Source organism: Cercospora kikuchii (assembly GCF_019650295.1).
Source record: "Cercospora kikuchii DNA, contig_00005, whole genome shotgun sequence".
In the NCBI taxonomy this organism is placed as follows: Eukaryota; Fungi; Ascomycota; class Dothideomycetes; order Mycosphaerellales; family Mycosphaerellaceae; genus Cercospora; species Cercospora kikuchii.
The window spans coordinates 1158778-1172569 of record NW_025408586.1 but is presented as its reverse complement, the minus strand read 5'-3'; the positions used below and the strand labels follow the sequence as shown (position 1 = coordinate 1172569).

At 51.9% G+C, this 13792-nt stretch overlaps 8 protein-coding genes across 8 annotated transcripts; 2 read left to right on the top strand and 6 right to left on the bottom strand.

Moving 5' to 3' along the window:
* Nucleotides 1-133: 133 nt before the first annotated feature.
* On the bottom strand, nucleotides 134-1049 carry CKM354_000824100 (uncharacterized protein; the record flags this gene model as incomplete). The annotated part of the gene is made up of 2 exons (XM_044803609.1): nucleotides 134-546; nucleotides 659-1049. 2 exons carry the CDS (start codon nucleotides 1047-1049, stop codon nucleotides 134-136), a joined length of 804 nt encoding a protein of 267 aa, XP_044659544.1.
* Nucleotides 1050-2034: 985 nt separating this feature from the next.
* Nucleotides 2035-3033, bottom strand: CKM354_000824000 (uncharacterized protein; the record flags this gene model as incomplete). The annotated part of the gene is made up of 3 exons (XM_044803608.1): nucleotides 2035-2841; nucleotides 2898-2972; nucleotides 3025-3033. The coding sequence occupies 3 exons, from the start codon at nucleotides 3031-3033 to the stop codon at nucleotides 2035-2037; spliced, it is 891 nt and encodes a 296-aa protein (XP_044659543.1).
* Nucleotides 3034-3234: 201 nt separating this feature from the next.
* Nucleotides 3235-4001, top strand: CKM354_000823900 (uncharacterized protein; the record flags this gene model as incomplete). The annotated part of the gene is made up of 2 exons (XM_044803607.1): nucleotides 3235-3341; nucleotides 3479-4001. 2 exons carry the CDS (start codon nucleotides 3235-3237, stop codon nucleotides 3999-4001), a joined length of 630 nt encoding a protein of 209 aa, XP_044659542.1.
* A 296-nt stretch (nucleotides 4002-4297) lies between these two features.
* On the bottom strand, nucleotides 4298-5130 carry CKM354_000823800 (uncharacterized protein; the record flags this gene model as incomplete). The annotated part of the gene is made up of 3 exons (XM_044803606.1): nucleotides 4298-4384; nucleotides 4608-4831; nucleotides 4905-5130. 3 exons carry the CDS (start codon nucleotides 5128-5130, stop codon nucleotides 4298-4300), a joined length of 537 nt encoding a protein of 178 aa, XP_044659541.1.
* Nucleotides 5131-6849: 1719 nt separating this feature from the next.
* On the bottom strand, nucleotides 6850-7860 carry CKM354_000823700 (uncharacterized protein; the record flags this gene model as incomplete). The annotated part of the gene is made up of 1 exon (XM_044803605.1): nucleotides 6850-7860. One exon carries the CDS (start codon nucleotides 7858-7860, stop codon nucleotides 6850-6852), a length of 1011 nt encoding a protein of 336 aa, XP_044659540.1.
* A 509-nt stretch (nucleotides 7861-8369) lies between these two features.
* On the bottom strand, nucleotides 8370-8879 carry CKM354_000823600 (uncharacterized protein; the record flags this gene model as incomplete). Its single annotated transcript, XM_044803604.1, has 1 exon — nucleotides 8370-8879. The coding sequence occupies one exon, from the start codon at nucleotides 8877-8879 to the stop codon at nucleotides 8370-8372; it is 510 nt and encodes a 169-aa protein (XP_044659539.1).
* A 194-nt stretch (nucleotides 8880-9073) lies between these two features.
* On the top strand, nucleotides 9074-10063 carry CKM354_000823500 (uncharacterized protein; the record flags this gene model as incomplete). The annotated part of the gene is made up of 1 exon (XM_044803603.1): nucleotides 9074-10063. One exon carries the CDS (start codon nucleotides 9074-9076, stop codon nucleotides 10061-10063), a length of 990 nt encoding a protein of 329 aa, XP_044659538.1.
* A 1176-nt stretch (nucleotides 10064-11239) lies between these two features.
* On the bottom strand, nucleotides 11240-13304 carry CKM354_000823400 (uncharacterized protein; the record flags this gene model as incomplete). Its single annotated transcript, XM_044803602.1, has 2 exons — nucleotides 11240-11433; nucleotides 11507-13304. The coding sequence occupies 2 exons, from the start codon at nucleotides 13302-13304 to the stop codon at nucleotides 11240-11242; spliced, it is 1992 nt and encodes a 663-aa protein (XP_044659537.1).
* Nucleotides 13305-13792: the final 488 nt, after the last annotated feature.

Genomic DNA, 13792 nt, shown 5'->3' with positions numbered 1-13792 from the left:
TCCCGCAAAAGGTTGAAAGTCATACACTCTAACGAGCGGTGCTTTTGCCATTAGAGCGAAGTGCAGAAAGAGCCCCGTTCCGTCCCCAACTTTGCGCCTGATCTTGCCATGTTCTCGATCTAGTACAACGCCTTTATTCTCCGGCCCGACTCCAACCAGATCTTCGAGAATGCGATCGCCTGAACTGCAGAACACCTTTCATGTCCACCTTCAGCCCAGCCTCAGCAAGCTTTTGCAGTGGCGCCTTCAGATGCTTGCGCGCCACACGCGCGAGTGATTGGCCTTCTGGAATCTTGTCCAAGCCCGCGTTGATCTCTATGTAGACGTGTCTCAACATCGCTGCCTTTTCCTTCCCAATCTGCCTCAACCATCTCAATACCACCTCCCACACTTTTTTGTGTTTAACCAGCACACAGACCAAGAGGTTACCAAAGAACATCGGCGCAGTGTCACTCCGGACTTGCTTTGAGACTCGAAGAAGTGCGGGTTCGTCAAAGTTGGACAGGAAGGGATACTCCGGGTCAGCCTGGTTGTGGACTTGAGTGGCTGAGAGGACGCGTCGAAAATACTGATGACAGGTCAGCTGCGTAATAACAGAAGGGGGTTCAGACGTAGATGGGACCTTACATTGGCGCCGGCCGTGATCTGCGGTCCTTACGGAAGGCAGCCAACGGGCCAAAGCGCTGCGTGCAGGAACCACACTTGGAGTACGTCAAGCATCCGCTCAGCTCATAGACGTAGTTTCTCAGCTCAGCTGGCAAGTCCAGGAAGCCGGTTGGCGTGCCAGTACTTGGGCCAGGGCGTAGTACTCTAGAGAAAGTGAGCTGCTGATAAGACTCGATGCTGTTACGGCTGATCTCGGATTCGAGCTCTCTGATTTTGACTCGAATAAGTGGCAGCTTGATAAGTGCACAATCAATGCTTTCGCAGGCATGCCGGATCTGCTCGTCGATCTTGTTCTCGCGAACGACGACTGTCCGCAACACAAATTGGACTTCAGCACTATAGCCCAAGTAGTCGAAAGGCGTGCGATGGACTTTACGCTTCATTTGATGAACTTCTGCTGCGAGTCTGGCGCGATCTTTACGCACAGCACTATAACTGCTGTAGTCCATTGGTGTGCGACGAGCCTTACGATTCATCTCTTGAATGTCCGACTCGAGTCTAATACATTCCTGCCGCAGGCTCGCGAGCAGCGCGATGACCGGATGGGGCAATGCTTGAGCCATCTTGCGGCATCTGATCTGGTCGTTGCTTGAGATGCTTCGGCCGTAGAGTGGAAAGCGGCAGTTTGCGACAGAGTATTGGCTAGAGTGTTGTAATCGGTTCCAAGGAGTCTAGGTACGGTACAAGTACCGTTGACAGAGTAGCCGCTGCATCCACCCGCGACTGATCTGGTAAGTAAGGTGAATAGAAATGTGGAGCCGGCGATCAGTGGTGAATGGTGGTCATGGGCTGCAAGTCGACCTGCAAAAGTATGGTGTGCAAGAGCAAAAGATAACAAAAAACAAGCAAAGGAAAGATATCGCCGGCATTCGAGCCCCTGGCCTGCGCCCGACTTCGCGATTGCGCGTATCAACAGGCAAAAGACAAGTCGATCGCGCTCTATACGTGTGGATCTGCCGAAAGTCGACGATTTGCTAACCGACTTGTCTGAGTAAGCAGGATTCTTCAGGTGATATGTGTCTCAGTTCTTGTCGAGCGAAGCACGAAAAGGCAAAAAGAAGAGCAAAATTGAAGGAAGAAATGAACGTACCGTCCAATGTTCGAACCGGTGACCTGCGCGCGGTTTCAAAGTTGATGCGTCGCGCGAGCAAAAGACAAGTCGACCGCACTCTATACGTGTGGATCTGCTGGATATCGACGATTTGCTAACCGACTCGTCTGAGTAAGCAAGATTGTTGGCGGTATATAACTGCCACTCGATGTTGTGCTGACTTGCACCTGCGCACAGCGGTCAGCGCCTTCACGAATGTTTCTACATCTTCGCACCCATGTACAAATACATCTACCTCTAAACCCGAGCCCACCCATCTATTCATCCTTTGCTGTGTCCGTCCTGAAAACCGGCGTCAACAGCGCAGCCGCCCACTCATAACTCGTGAACAAAATCCCTCCACTAAATACCGTTCTCCCCAACCTCATTGTCGTGCCCCTCCAAAATCCCTTCACTCCATAATCAGACATGATGCTCTTGAATGCATCAACCGTACTCGCACCCCTCGAACTCTGACATCTTGTTTTAATCATATCGAAAGGCTGCGTAGCCAATGTCGTCACCACACCCGCCACAGATCCATTCGCGAAATTCGTTGCAGTAGATTGCTCGATGCCTCGTACACGTTCGTAGTCTTTCAGAATATTGTACGTTCCCATACGAAAAGCGGTCGCGCCAGCTTGTTTCAATGTCGTGCCTGCGAAACCGCGATACAGGCCGAGGAAACCGTCTTCTTTGAGGATGGTTTTGACGCAGTGTCTTGCATTGTTGAAGCGGCGTTCTGTGCGGGCGTCGTCGATGAGCGCGGTCTTGATTCGTTCAGTTGGGGTGACTGCTGTGGCAGAGGCTACGACGCCGGAAGCCATGCCGGATAGCATGTTGCGAGCAGGGGAGAGGGTGCCTGTTTCGGGATCCTTGAAGGTATTCTTGATAGTGTCGAAGGAGAGGAACCGAATGCCATCTTTGCCAACACTGCCGATTACCAGAGGAAGACAGCCTTTGTAGAGTGCTCGAATGCCTTCTTTGGAGTAGACTTGGTAGACGACTTTGAATGGATTCTTGGGTGTGGGTTGGCCTTTCTTTTCACGAAGTTGAACTCTTGTCTTGGCGAATTCGAATGGATACTGCAGTGCTGATTAGCCAACATAGCTGGCAGTATGCCGGGAAGGTCAGAACGCACCGTAGCAGCTCCCTCAACAGCTCCCGCAATACCTCCCGCAAGCAACGACACTATCATCGGCGTATTGCCGTCATCCTGCCGCAACGTCAGCTGCAAATCGCACAGAACATGCTATCAGCATACTCACATCCTTCATCGCTCCGGACTTCCTGCGCGCACGCAGACAAAAGAATGTTATGGAAAAGATGTCTACATCTTGGCAGTTGTAAACATCGAGTGAAGTAGGGAAAGACCCAAACTTGAGCCGAGGTCAGCCGATGCCGGAGCATGGAATTTCATCACCATTTTGGAACACCAACACCCGAGCATCAATACCATCTTACCTTCTACTAGGTTGATGACAGATGCCAAATTTCCAAGAGTACATTCCTATACTATCTCTATCCTAGGCGTCAAGGGCAGCTCTCAAGTACACCATAAGCAACGCAATCCCCTTGATCACAGGTAGCTATACGTACATCATCCATCTTACATCTCTTTCCTCCCTTCTCTATCCTACTTCTCACTTCCCACCACATCCTCAATCCCCTCCGCCCTCCCTCTGCAAAGTGTCAACTACCGGCGACAATGTCCGCCTTCAGTCCCAACAACCACACCCACTACATCCGCCTCGCTCTCCTCTCCGCCCAAAAATCCCCTCCCAAACCCACAAACTTCCGCGTCGGAGCCCTCTTGCTCGCCCCACCAGACCTCACACCCCTCACAACAGGCTACACACTCGAAATGCCAGGAAACACTCACGCGGAACAATCATGCTTCATCAAACTCGCTGGAAAGTATTCCTGCAACGAAGAAGAACTTGGCGAACATTTACCCGATGGAGTGATATTATACACGACAATGGAGCCTTGTAATAAGAGGAGTGTGGGGAATAAGAGTTGTGTGGACAGAATTCTGGAGTTGAGGAAGAAGGATGGGACGCAGGCGATTCAGAAGGTGATTTGTGGGGTTGGGGAGCCGGAGACGTTTGTGGGTGTCAATGAGGGAAGGAAGAAATTGGAGCTGGCGGGGATAGAGGTTTTGTATGTGAAGGGGTTGGAAGAGGAGATTCTAGAGGTTGCTACGGCGGGGCATGAGAAGAAGGAGGGGGATGGAGGGACGTGAGGTTGATATGTTGGCTACTGTGTTGCAAGGACAATTGAGAGATGATGATTCGCGGATGGAGGCGGTTGTGTTCGACAAATCGCGTCCCTTTGAGGAACGACGTGGCCTTCGAAATCGTCGGAAGAGCGGCTGGCTCGCAGCCATCAGCAAGGAAAATACCAAGGCTAAGCTCGCGAGAAGAGGCAGGTTCAGATCCATTTGCCAGTCTGGCGCATTGACATGATTTGAAAGGGCATCGAGGCGAATGTCGTCAATCATCATTCCATTCGTCTGGTGGTACAGTAATTTACATCTCTCTAATTTCCCCTCTTTGCATCCTCCTCCGCATTCTTCGGCACACTCACCATCAAAGGCACCGAGTTCGCATTCAGTCTCTGGAAGGCCTGTAATAGAAGAAAGGTCAGCGTGAATCTCAAATCGTGACTTGCACCACCTCTGAAGAACACCAAGTCCTAAGCAAAGAGAACGGGCGAGCTGAGTAGAGAAAGGCCAACGCACCCTCCAAGGCCGCGTCCCCCATGCAAAACTCCAACCCCAGAATGCCCATCCCTCCGCCAACGCATACCACCACCAAGGACTAATCAACGGGAGATACTTTCGACTCACCTGCGCAATATCGCTCTCTGGTAGCTTTCCGTTCCACTCATCATGCACCTTCACAATCTTATCTCCCTCAGTCCAGATCTTGACCTTGCTGTCGATTATTTGTTCCTTTCCAAGTCCCTTGACAACGTAGCGGGATTTCAGATCTAGTTCGATTGGATTGCCGGAGGATGTCACTTCGTGGTGGAGACGTTCGATTTCGGAGAAGAGAGATTGAAGGCCGTACCCTGAAAATCACAAAGATCTCCGGGTTAGAGAACTGACATTCATCGTTTAGTATCAAAACATTGGAGAGCTTACACTGCGGCTCAAATTGTTTCCTTCCCTTGGCAATAGTCAAAGGATCGATGAATTCTCCCTCATCCTTCCAGAGCTGAAGCTTTGCCAACGAAGGCCTTCCCGCGAAGAGATCGAGGACGGAGCCAACGAGGGTCTGTTGTTGCGAGGAAAGCTCTACGCCGGAAGCGGTAGAGATGTTTGTGCTTTCGATCTTGAGAGGTCCAACATCCTTGTTTTCGGAAGACATGTTCCTGGGAGTCTGTGCGAAAGCTCTTGTGGTGGTTTGTGAAGCTGGGGTTCGTAGCTGTCTCGTTGCAAGTGTGAGACGTGAAGCTGGTTTGAAGGTAGTAGCTCTTGTTGATGCACGGAGAAGAGATTGGGAGAAAGGACGCATGATATGGAAGGGAATCGTGAGAGTTCAACAATGCAGCTCACGAGCTCACCAGGTACTTCTACTATCACGCAAAGAGATGACGCGAATGATGCGTGTAGAGGCACGTTGTACTGGCTGCGGATCGGACTCCGCTGGAGCTGTCAAAGGGACCGAAAGTCGTTGATGAAAGATGACGTATACGCGTTCTATCTGCATGTCGCGTCACACTGACCATTCACTTCATCCGCAGGATCTTTGGCGACAACATCATGTCGTCTCTACAGTGTCGAAGGATACATTATTTCACGATGGGACAAGACTTTCCTGAGATCCTCCGTAGACATCGAACATTCCAACCAGCCTTTCCATGATCTTTCCTCGTAACAATTCGCTACGCCCGGCAACATCGTATCGTCTCTCCGAACGATAGCCCCTTACACTCTCGTCCACCGTGCGCGGATTTAAGCCCCAACCTCAACATGGGCATCCATGATTAATCCGACACTTTAGGCAATGTGCATCCAAGAAATCTGGAGCGTTCGTGCAACACTGTCCACTACCCCCACAGTCCTCCTTTGAGACTGTATGCCCGTCCGATCTAACCCACTGCAGCACCGAAGCATGTGAGAACGGGAAGAAAACATCTCAAAAGGGAAGAGCTTCATGCTCGAAGTAGCAAAGGAAGGAAGACACGAACTATAAATCAAGCTACGCAAACATGACTGCAAAAATGGCATGAATAAGCAAATGTCTCATATTCTAAAGGACTCCCATAAATTTGTTTACTTAGCCGTTGTCCGGAACGTCTTCTGTTCTGGTTTGTCGTGCTTCGATGTTGCGTAGTGGGTTTCGTGCTTGCGCGAAGGAAATAAGTCCTGCTGCAGCGAGCATCAAGAGGAGTGTTCCATGAATGCTTCGACACATCATTGATAGGATACTACAATGAAATAGATCTTATATCGTTCGTTGCGGAGAGTCCAATGATGAGCAGAGTCGTAGTAGCAGCGGCGAAAACGAATACGGTGAGACACGACGCTTTTATAAGCACGTTCGATCAACCGTGACATCTTACAATGCCACGAAATCGCGTTGCTGCTATGTGAAGACAATGAGAAGGGATATCCGTGCTAGCCCCAAAGACGTTCGAGGGGAAGGTCAACAGTTACTACAGGAAGTAAGACTCATGCTTCGTCTAGCACGTGGGTCTGCAACAAGGACTTCATGATCGTTCGTGCGGTAGAATGGGTTGTTGAGTGCTCTGCATCGCGAATCAAGGCCATCCACCTTTGGCAATTCATCGTTTCCAAGCGCAAATACGAACACCATGCACATGTGAAGCTTGGGGTTTCCAATATTTAGCTCTAAGACCAAGAATACGAACGTTCCATCTATGTACAGCCATGTGCTTGCCTAGATGGCTAGCTGGTCCAAGATGCGTTGCCTGATAATTGGCGGATACTAGTAGACATCTCTTTCTCCAAAGCCGAAGAGCAACACAAGGCCGTCGACTAGACCACGAGCAACCTCGCGCCACAAATACCTGTCATGAGACACGAGTCGCATGTGCCGACGACTCCGTGCCACCATCTCCGCTCAAACTCCGATCAAAGCCTCCGTCAATGTGACTGGGTACTGGCAGCCGCCCATTTCCTGTCCCCTCTTACTCCGATACCACCAAGAGAATATCCGAATGGAATCCTTATCATGAACTTTCTCATATTGGATCGGATCTCTGCCCGTCCCCTCTCTCTTCGCAGCAACAATGGCAACAATCAACCAGCAAGCAGGATGTGGCTTCCACTTTCTGACAGCTCTACGCGGGTTGCTGCCACATTCCTCGGGATTGTAGATGTTCCCCATTGTGCTGAAGATCGAGTCGACATAGTCTTCGGGGGTCTCGAGATGCGGTCCCAAATGGAAGAGTTCCTGCAGAGCAGCGTGTTGATAGCTCTCCGCCTCCATTCTCAATCCGAAACCAAGTGCTTCAACAAGACGCCTCGCGGCAGAATCGATGGCGTAGGATACTCCGTTGTGTGAGTACTGAAGGATTTTTCCAGAGTAGAGCCAATTCGTGTAATCGAAAAAGGCGGGAAGAGAGAAGTTGTCAGCCCGATATTCTCTACAGGGAGTTGGAGTAGCTCCCTCTCTCTTGCTCTGAGAGAGGCAAAATCGGCGGCTCCAGAGGCGCGATGTCGTGGCGAGTGCCTCGCGTGGTAGCTCGAATTCCACTTGCGAGGAAGAGATGATCACCGTTATCATGTCTTCTCTCTTGGCATGCAGGGCGACGAAGCGCTCGTGTATCGTCACGGGGCGCTGGTGAGCAGCGGCAGGAAGACAGAGATCGCGCTCTGTGCACTGGCGGATGGACGTGTGAGGGGACGTGGCCTCGACTGGGGTGTCTATGGCCCTCATCTCGAACATCTCGAGCGATTGAGATACCTCAAAGTGCCTGGGAGTGGGCACCTCGAGTCCTTTGTTGTCGTGGCCAGCTTGGAGCGTTGGCGGCGACTGCTGCGTGCGATGCACTAACGCTTGTTTGCGAGCAGCTCTCGGTCTCGCGGGCAGGGGATATCCGAAGACTGTCCTGTCTCTTGGTGCCTCCATGTCTGGTGTGTTGTCGGGGAGGAAGGTGTGAGTGTGTGAAATAATGCCTTCCGTCTATGAGCGAAGCAATCGTTCTGATCTCGACCAGGGCAGAGGAAGATAGGAGTCGACTTGCAGCGCGGGGGCAAGTAGAATATATAGAATCAATCAATTGTAGTGAAAGGTAGCTCTGGAGGAGTTCCAGCATTAGGTTGAGTGCTTCCAGTTATTGTTGTGAGGCCACGGCCATAGTATTCACCTTCAACGAGAAATTCACGGATTGACACAACATGAATAGAGGTGAATCAGCTGAGTGGAGATGGTGAACAGCAAATAGATGCACATGACTCTCTCTGTGGAAGTTTCTCTCGACGGTGTGCTTGCTTGCTTGAGATGCTTGCTGATTGACTGAGGTCCCCCACGCGGCATGCATGCAGAAACTTGCGTCCAAGGAAGATCAATGGTCTCAAGGTCAGTGTAAAAGGAATCCTTTGAGGACTTTTGCGAAGAGTGGCTCAGCATATCAAACTTCAACGGGAAGATGGGAAGATTTGAGGTTTCGCGGCCTCAACTACCAGCCGAGCGATCTGTTTGTCATCTTCGAATGTGACCAACCGTTCATACTCGGATAGATCAGCCCAGAGGGTTTCGAAACCTTCATCCTCTTGAGTCGGCCTATCGTGGTCACAAATGGTTGAATCTGAGGTGGCACTGAACCAGAAAATGATCTTGAGTACACCATCGTTCACGCGCTGGCTGACCGCAACTGGTTCCTGATGGCCAAGCATCCCTTCGACCTGACCAGTAGCCAGAGTGGGAAGAGATGTTGGTAGAAGGACAGCCTGGTGACCAGTCTCTTCCCATGTTTCCCGGAGAGCTGCGTCCTGGAGAGATTCGTCAATGTTCTTCCTGCCTTTAGGCAAAAGTACTTCGTTGGTCTTTCGACAGCGGATAAGCAGGACCTTTGCTTGCTGGAGGTCCAAAGTGACCGTTCCACAGCTGATGACGAACCCGGACGCGAGATGTAATGACTTGTTCATGGCAGATGGCAGAGGAAAGTGGAAGTCGAGAGAGACTCCCGCGGCGATGGAACGAAAGAGGAAAGGCCCGAGCGTCTCTTGGCGTCGATCAATGGGCGACAACTTCTGTCAGTGATAGCATCATCGAAGACAGCTTGACACAGAGATCAGAACACTCCAACTTCATTCTCTCCTTCACGGCCCATACAACCACCATGGCGACCAAAAGCGTCTGCACAAGTTGCCTGCGGGCACTTCGCCACCAGCCCAGAGTTCAATCAACGCGAAGAATAGCAGTTCAACGCGCCTTCACAAGCTCAACGACACGCAGCGAAGACAAGAAGCAGCCTTACGCATCACAACCCCTTCATCCACCTCCGCCGAAAGACTGGGACGCGCATACTCCCTCCACCGATCAAAATCCGATCACCAACTTCGCGGCAACACTCCGCTCCAACTCCGCCCTCCGCAGCACAACAGAACCCTACATTGCCTACGGCTCAACCGAAGATCTCTTCACCGAATGCGCCCGACAATGCAACTACACCATCCCATCCGCACTCGAAACTCCACCCGAAAATCCACCTCAAAACGCCGCAGGTGATCACTTAGGCTCTGGAACAGGCTGGTGGCTCGAACCCAAGTCGAAAGGCGGCTTAGGGCTGGAGGTGACGTTCAACAGCTGGGCACAAGTCCTCTTCATCCACATGTGGCTACTCACAGTCCGTCTGCGGTGTTTCCCAGAGAAATACGTCAAAGACTGGCATCAGAATCTCCTCGATCACTTCTTCTACGCTGCGGAAGATCGCATGGCGACGTGGCATGGGATGGCTGCGAGAGGAGTGCGAAATAAGAACTTGAAAGATCTGTGGACGCAGTGGAGAGGTGTGCAGCTTGCATATGATGAGGGGTTGATCAAAGGTGATGCCGTCATGGCGACTGCTGTGTGGAGGAATGTGTTCAAGGCGGATCCAAATGTGGATTTGAAAGATCTTGGGATGGTGACGGCGTACATCTATCGAGAACTGCAGAGGCTGGGAAAGTTGGATGATGTGACTGTGACAGAAGGAAAGGTGAAGTTTGGTAATCCGAAGACGATTGTGGAGCAGACGAGTCTGAGGAAGGAGGCTATGCTGAAGCAAGCTGCTCAGAAGGCTGAGAGGATTGAAACTGCAGGTATGCCGCCGGAGCATCAGCCTTCATAGGGATGCAACAGTGGCACTGTGAAAAGGCAGTTCAAATGGGAGCCCATCATGTATAAAATTATGAAGATTGCAACATGCTTGCTGAATCACCATTGCAGCAATCGACCTGAGGATTCAAGTCATACCAACCCAGACTATTGCCTCTCCCTCAGCACGTAGCAGCTCATCGCCTCTCATCTCTAGCCAGAACCGCACGCGGAGATGTACTGAATTAGAGTAACAACTCGTCAGTCTTCCAATCCCGACCCCAGTACATAGAACCCGTGTACAGCATCGTTATCTCCTCAGCAAGCAACTTCCAGTCGCCTCACATCCGGAGCCAGGAAGGCGCACAGAGGAGTGCTCGGACTGAGTAGCGACAATCCTCATTTCGATGCCGACATGTTAGCTCCTGGCGAGGCGCGGCCTCTCTAGAACTTGGGATTGCGGATCTGGTTGTGTGTCTCGCCATGTCGCGGCTCAGGCATTGGGTAGTCGTCCGAGCTGTTGGAGCTGCTCTTTGCAGCGATGTGCTCGTCTGCGCAGTCCAGACGCACGAGCCCAAATTTTACATCGATTGAGTCTGCTGGTTGACCTTCGGCGTCGCCAGAATGTTCCTGGTTTTGAGTCACGCCGGTGATGATGTAGCGATACATTCCTAGACCGTGACAGCAGCCCTCTCCACAGGATCGTAAGATCCTTCTGGCTGGATTGTTCCAACCTGTCCGGCTCTGATATCGCGCACGAAACGGAGCTCATGTGCATTGTGGCATGCGTATCGCATAATCCTTCCTGAAGAATTCCATCTCCCATTCCACCATTTGAACAGAAGGAATGCCGCACTCCAAATCCAGAGCACGACTCGTTGCCGCCCATCGAAAGGCAAAGCGGCGTGCAGAGAAGCGGTCAATTAGGACATTGACCGGATCGAGCAGTGAGTATGCCGCCTGGAAACGTCCCCTCAGCGAGCAATCATCTTTCGCTGTCTTTTGGTTTCCAAGCTGGCCAGGGCTACGTTCAAGCTTGCAATGGAGATCCTGCGCATGCATATCGGAGATGATGCATTCACTTCCTCCCTCGAAATTCATCCTCACCACCCTGGAAACGCGTGAGCAGACTGCCCGCGATGCTTCCTTCTCCGGTCATGGCCAGGTAAATGATAGCTGCCATGCTGTTGCCAATGCTGCTGAACAGTGTTCAGAAATCCACCTCCACGACCTCGATTCGGACCTGGACCGTGATGCGGTTGAGGATGGTGGTGATGAGCATGCCCAGGACGCGGAGGCTGCGGAGGGGCATGATGTCTCCCACCCATATGATGGCCTCGCATGTGAGTTCTGCCTGTACCAGCATGTGGCTGTTGAGGCCGACGGCCGGGCGAAGAAGAATACCTGAGAGGCGAGCTTTCTCTTCCGTGCGGTTGATCGCCTGACCCACTCTTGCCCATGATCGCGCTCGCGATACCACCAACCGCCGCTCCGAGCGCTCCGCCGCCTAAAGCCTCCTGGATTCGAGCCGGTGAAGAAGTCCTGCCTCCCTGCCCGCTACCGCTTGACATGTTCGGCGGTATGCTCTGCGGCCGCGGACGCTGTTGCTGCATCTGAGGCCTCGCGCCCGCTCCCACGCCAGGCATACCAAGTGGTCTGCCTCCGCCATGTCCGCAGTCATGCACACCATCCTTATGATGTCTCGAAGCACGCACACCCTCTCGCGAAAGCTTACCCCTCAGTTCCTGCCTTTCCCTATCTTTGAGTCCTTTCCACCAATTCTCGATACTCGAAAACATGACCATTCTCCCCTCCGCCGCATCGGAAGCCATACCTCTCTGAGCAGGATGATGAAACACACCCGCCACAATTCGCGCAGCGACTCTTCGAGAGTCAATTTTATCATCATCCCACGCATCAACAATCTGTGGAACAATCCAAGCAACAGTATCCATCGCTGCGCGTCCACAAGGCTCGTTGAGCACATTGCTGAAGTGGTCTTTTGACAGCATACTATGCGTGGGATCCGTAGCATACGAATCGTTGAACACAATGTGCTGAGCGTCCTTACTTGACTTGATCACTGCTGAAGAGCCTCCTTCCACCTCTTTCTTGACTTGTCGAATGATGGGTAGTATAAAGGGCGCAATCAAGGTGAACACCCAGATGTTCAGTTGTTCAGAAATCTTGTCGAGGAGGTCTGGTAAGATGGGAATCTTGCTGATCGCAGATGAGATTGCCTTCATGATTCGATCATGAAACTCGAGGATCGGATAGATCTGCTGACGCAGGCTCTCTATTTGGATCGTGATTTGCTTCGGATCTCTCGGAGACACTGACAGGTTCGCCATCTGCTGAGCTTGGGCGTTCGCTTGCAGTTGATCGGCTTGCTGCGCTGGATTACTATCCTTGCCGCTGAAAATGCCACTCGGTAACTTCATGAGCAAACTTTTCAGCGTGCTGGTATCCTTCTTCTGGGCTTCAGCCACAATGTCGCCCAGGTCTCCAATCTCACTGGCCTCCATCTTATCGGTGAACCCTCCCATGACGGAATGGAGGAAGTCCACTCCTCCAAAAGTGCCAGTCGTGACAGGATACACTGGATGACGTACGCCTGCAATTCTCATTTGCGTTCTGTCACCTACATGAGCAAAGACGTTTCTCTCTCCCAGCTCAAGTAGAGCTAGCTCGGCATAATTGCTGTGGGCGAGGAAGTCTTCCAGGCAATGACAAGCAGTCCCAAGTAGCCTCAAAGCCTCGAAATAGTCCTCGTCCTTGTTGCTCCTCTTGTACCGCCTGCCGAGCTCGATCGCGTCCTGCAAGATACTCTTGCATAATCGTGAGCTCGTAGCGATCCCGATATCCTCGTTTGCAATGTAGTTCTTCATTCCCGTTCTCGGATCGACACTGAGTTCCCTTCTTTCGTCCACAGGTCCTCGCAATCTTGGATCATACTGTCTCGCGTCCTGCCCATCTGCGTAACCTCGAGGATTGTCCACATGCTCGGCAGGTATGTATACTCCAAGCCTTTCTTTCGTCACTTCGAATTCTCCCGTTCCGTATCCGAAGCTCATGAATCCGAGGATCCAGACAACGAGTACGACAGCTTCTGCGCTCACGAAGCGAACAGATGCCACGTCAACTGCTTGGGAGTAGTCGCGTAGCCAGTTTCCAAAATACAGCCTGCTGACATCGAGTTTGGAGAACTTCTTTGGCCGGCCTAAGAGTCCAGAACTAAAGGCTCGTGCATTCGTGAGGGTGAGCACCACGTCCATGATATCGCCATGCCGATAGTTTACGCCTTCGATTGAGGATATCGAGGCGATGTTGCCGGCCCCGAAGGCGTGGGCAGGTCTTGCGAGGCATATCAGCAGAACTAGAAGTATCAGTAGCGGAGTATAATGAGAATACATCTTGCTGGGTAGACCATGAGAGCAACAGCAGTATGAGAGAGCAAGAAGGAGAAGAGGCAAGACCCATACTTAGTTATCACAGCCTTATGACCCCACAGATCTCATCCAGACTCTTGTGAAGCTTGATGTTGGCAGAGTCTCCGCGGAGTCAACACGCGGCATCCGTCAATGGCAAGGTCTCCATGCTTGCGACAAAGGCGTGGCTGCATGGCTGCCAAGGACATGGCAGGTACGCGTTCAGGCTCTAGGAGAGCGAAGATGGAGAGAAGCTGGTGGTCTAGGGACATGTTGCGAAGTTTTGCCCCAGGAAAGACCGAGAAAGTGGTCATGCGTGCTGGAGATAGTGCTCG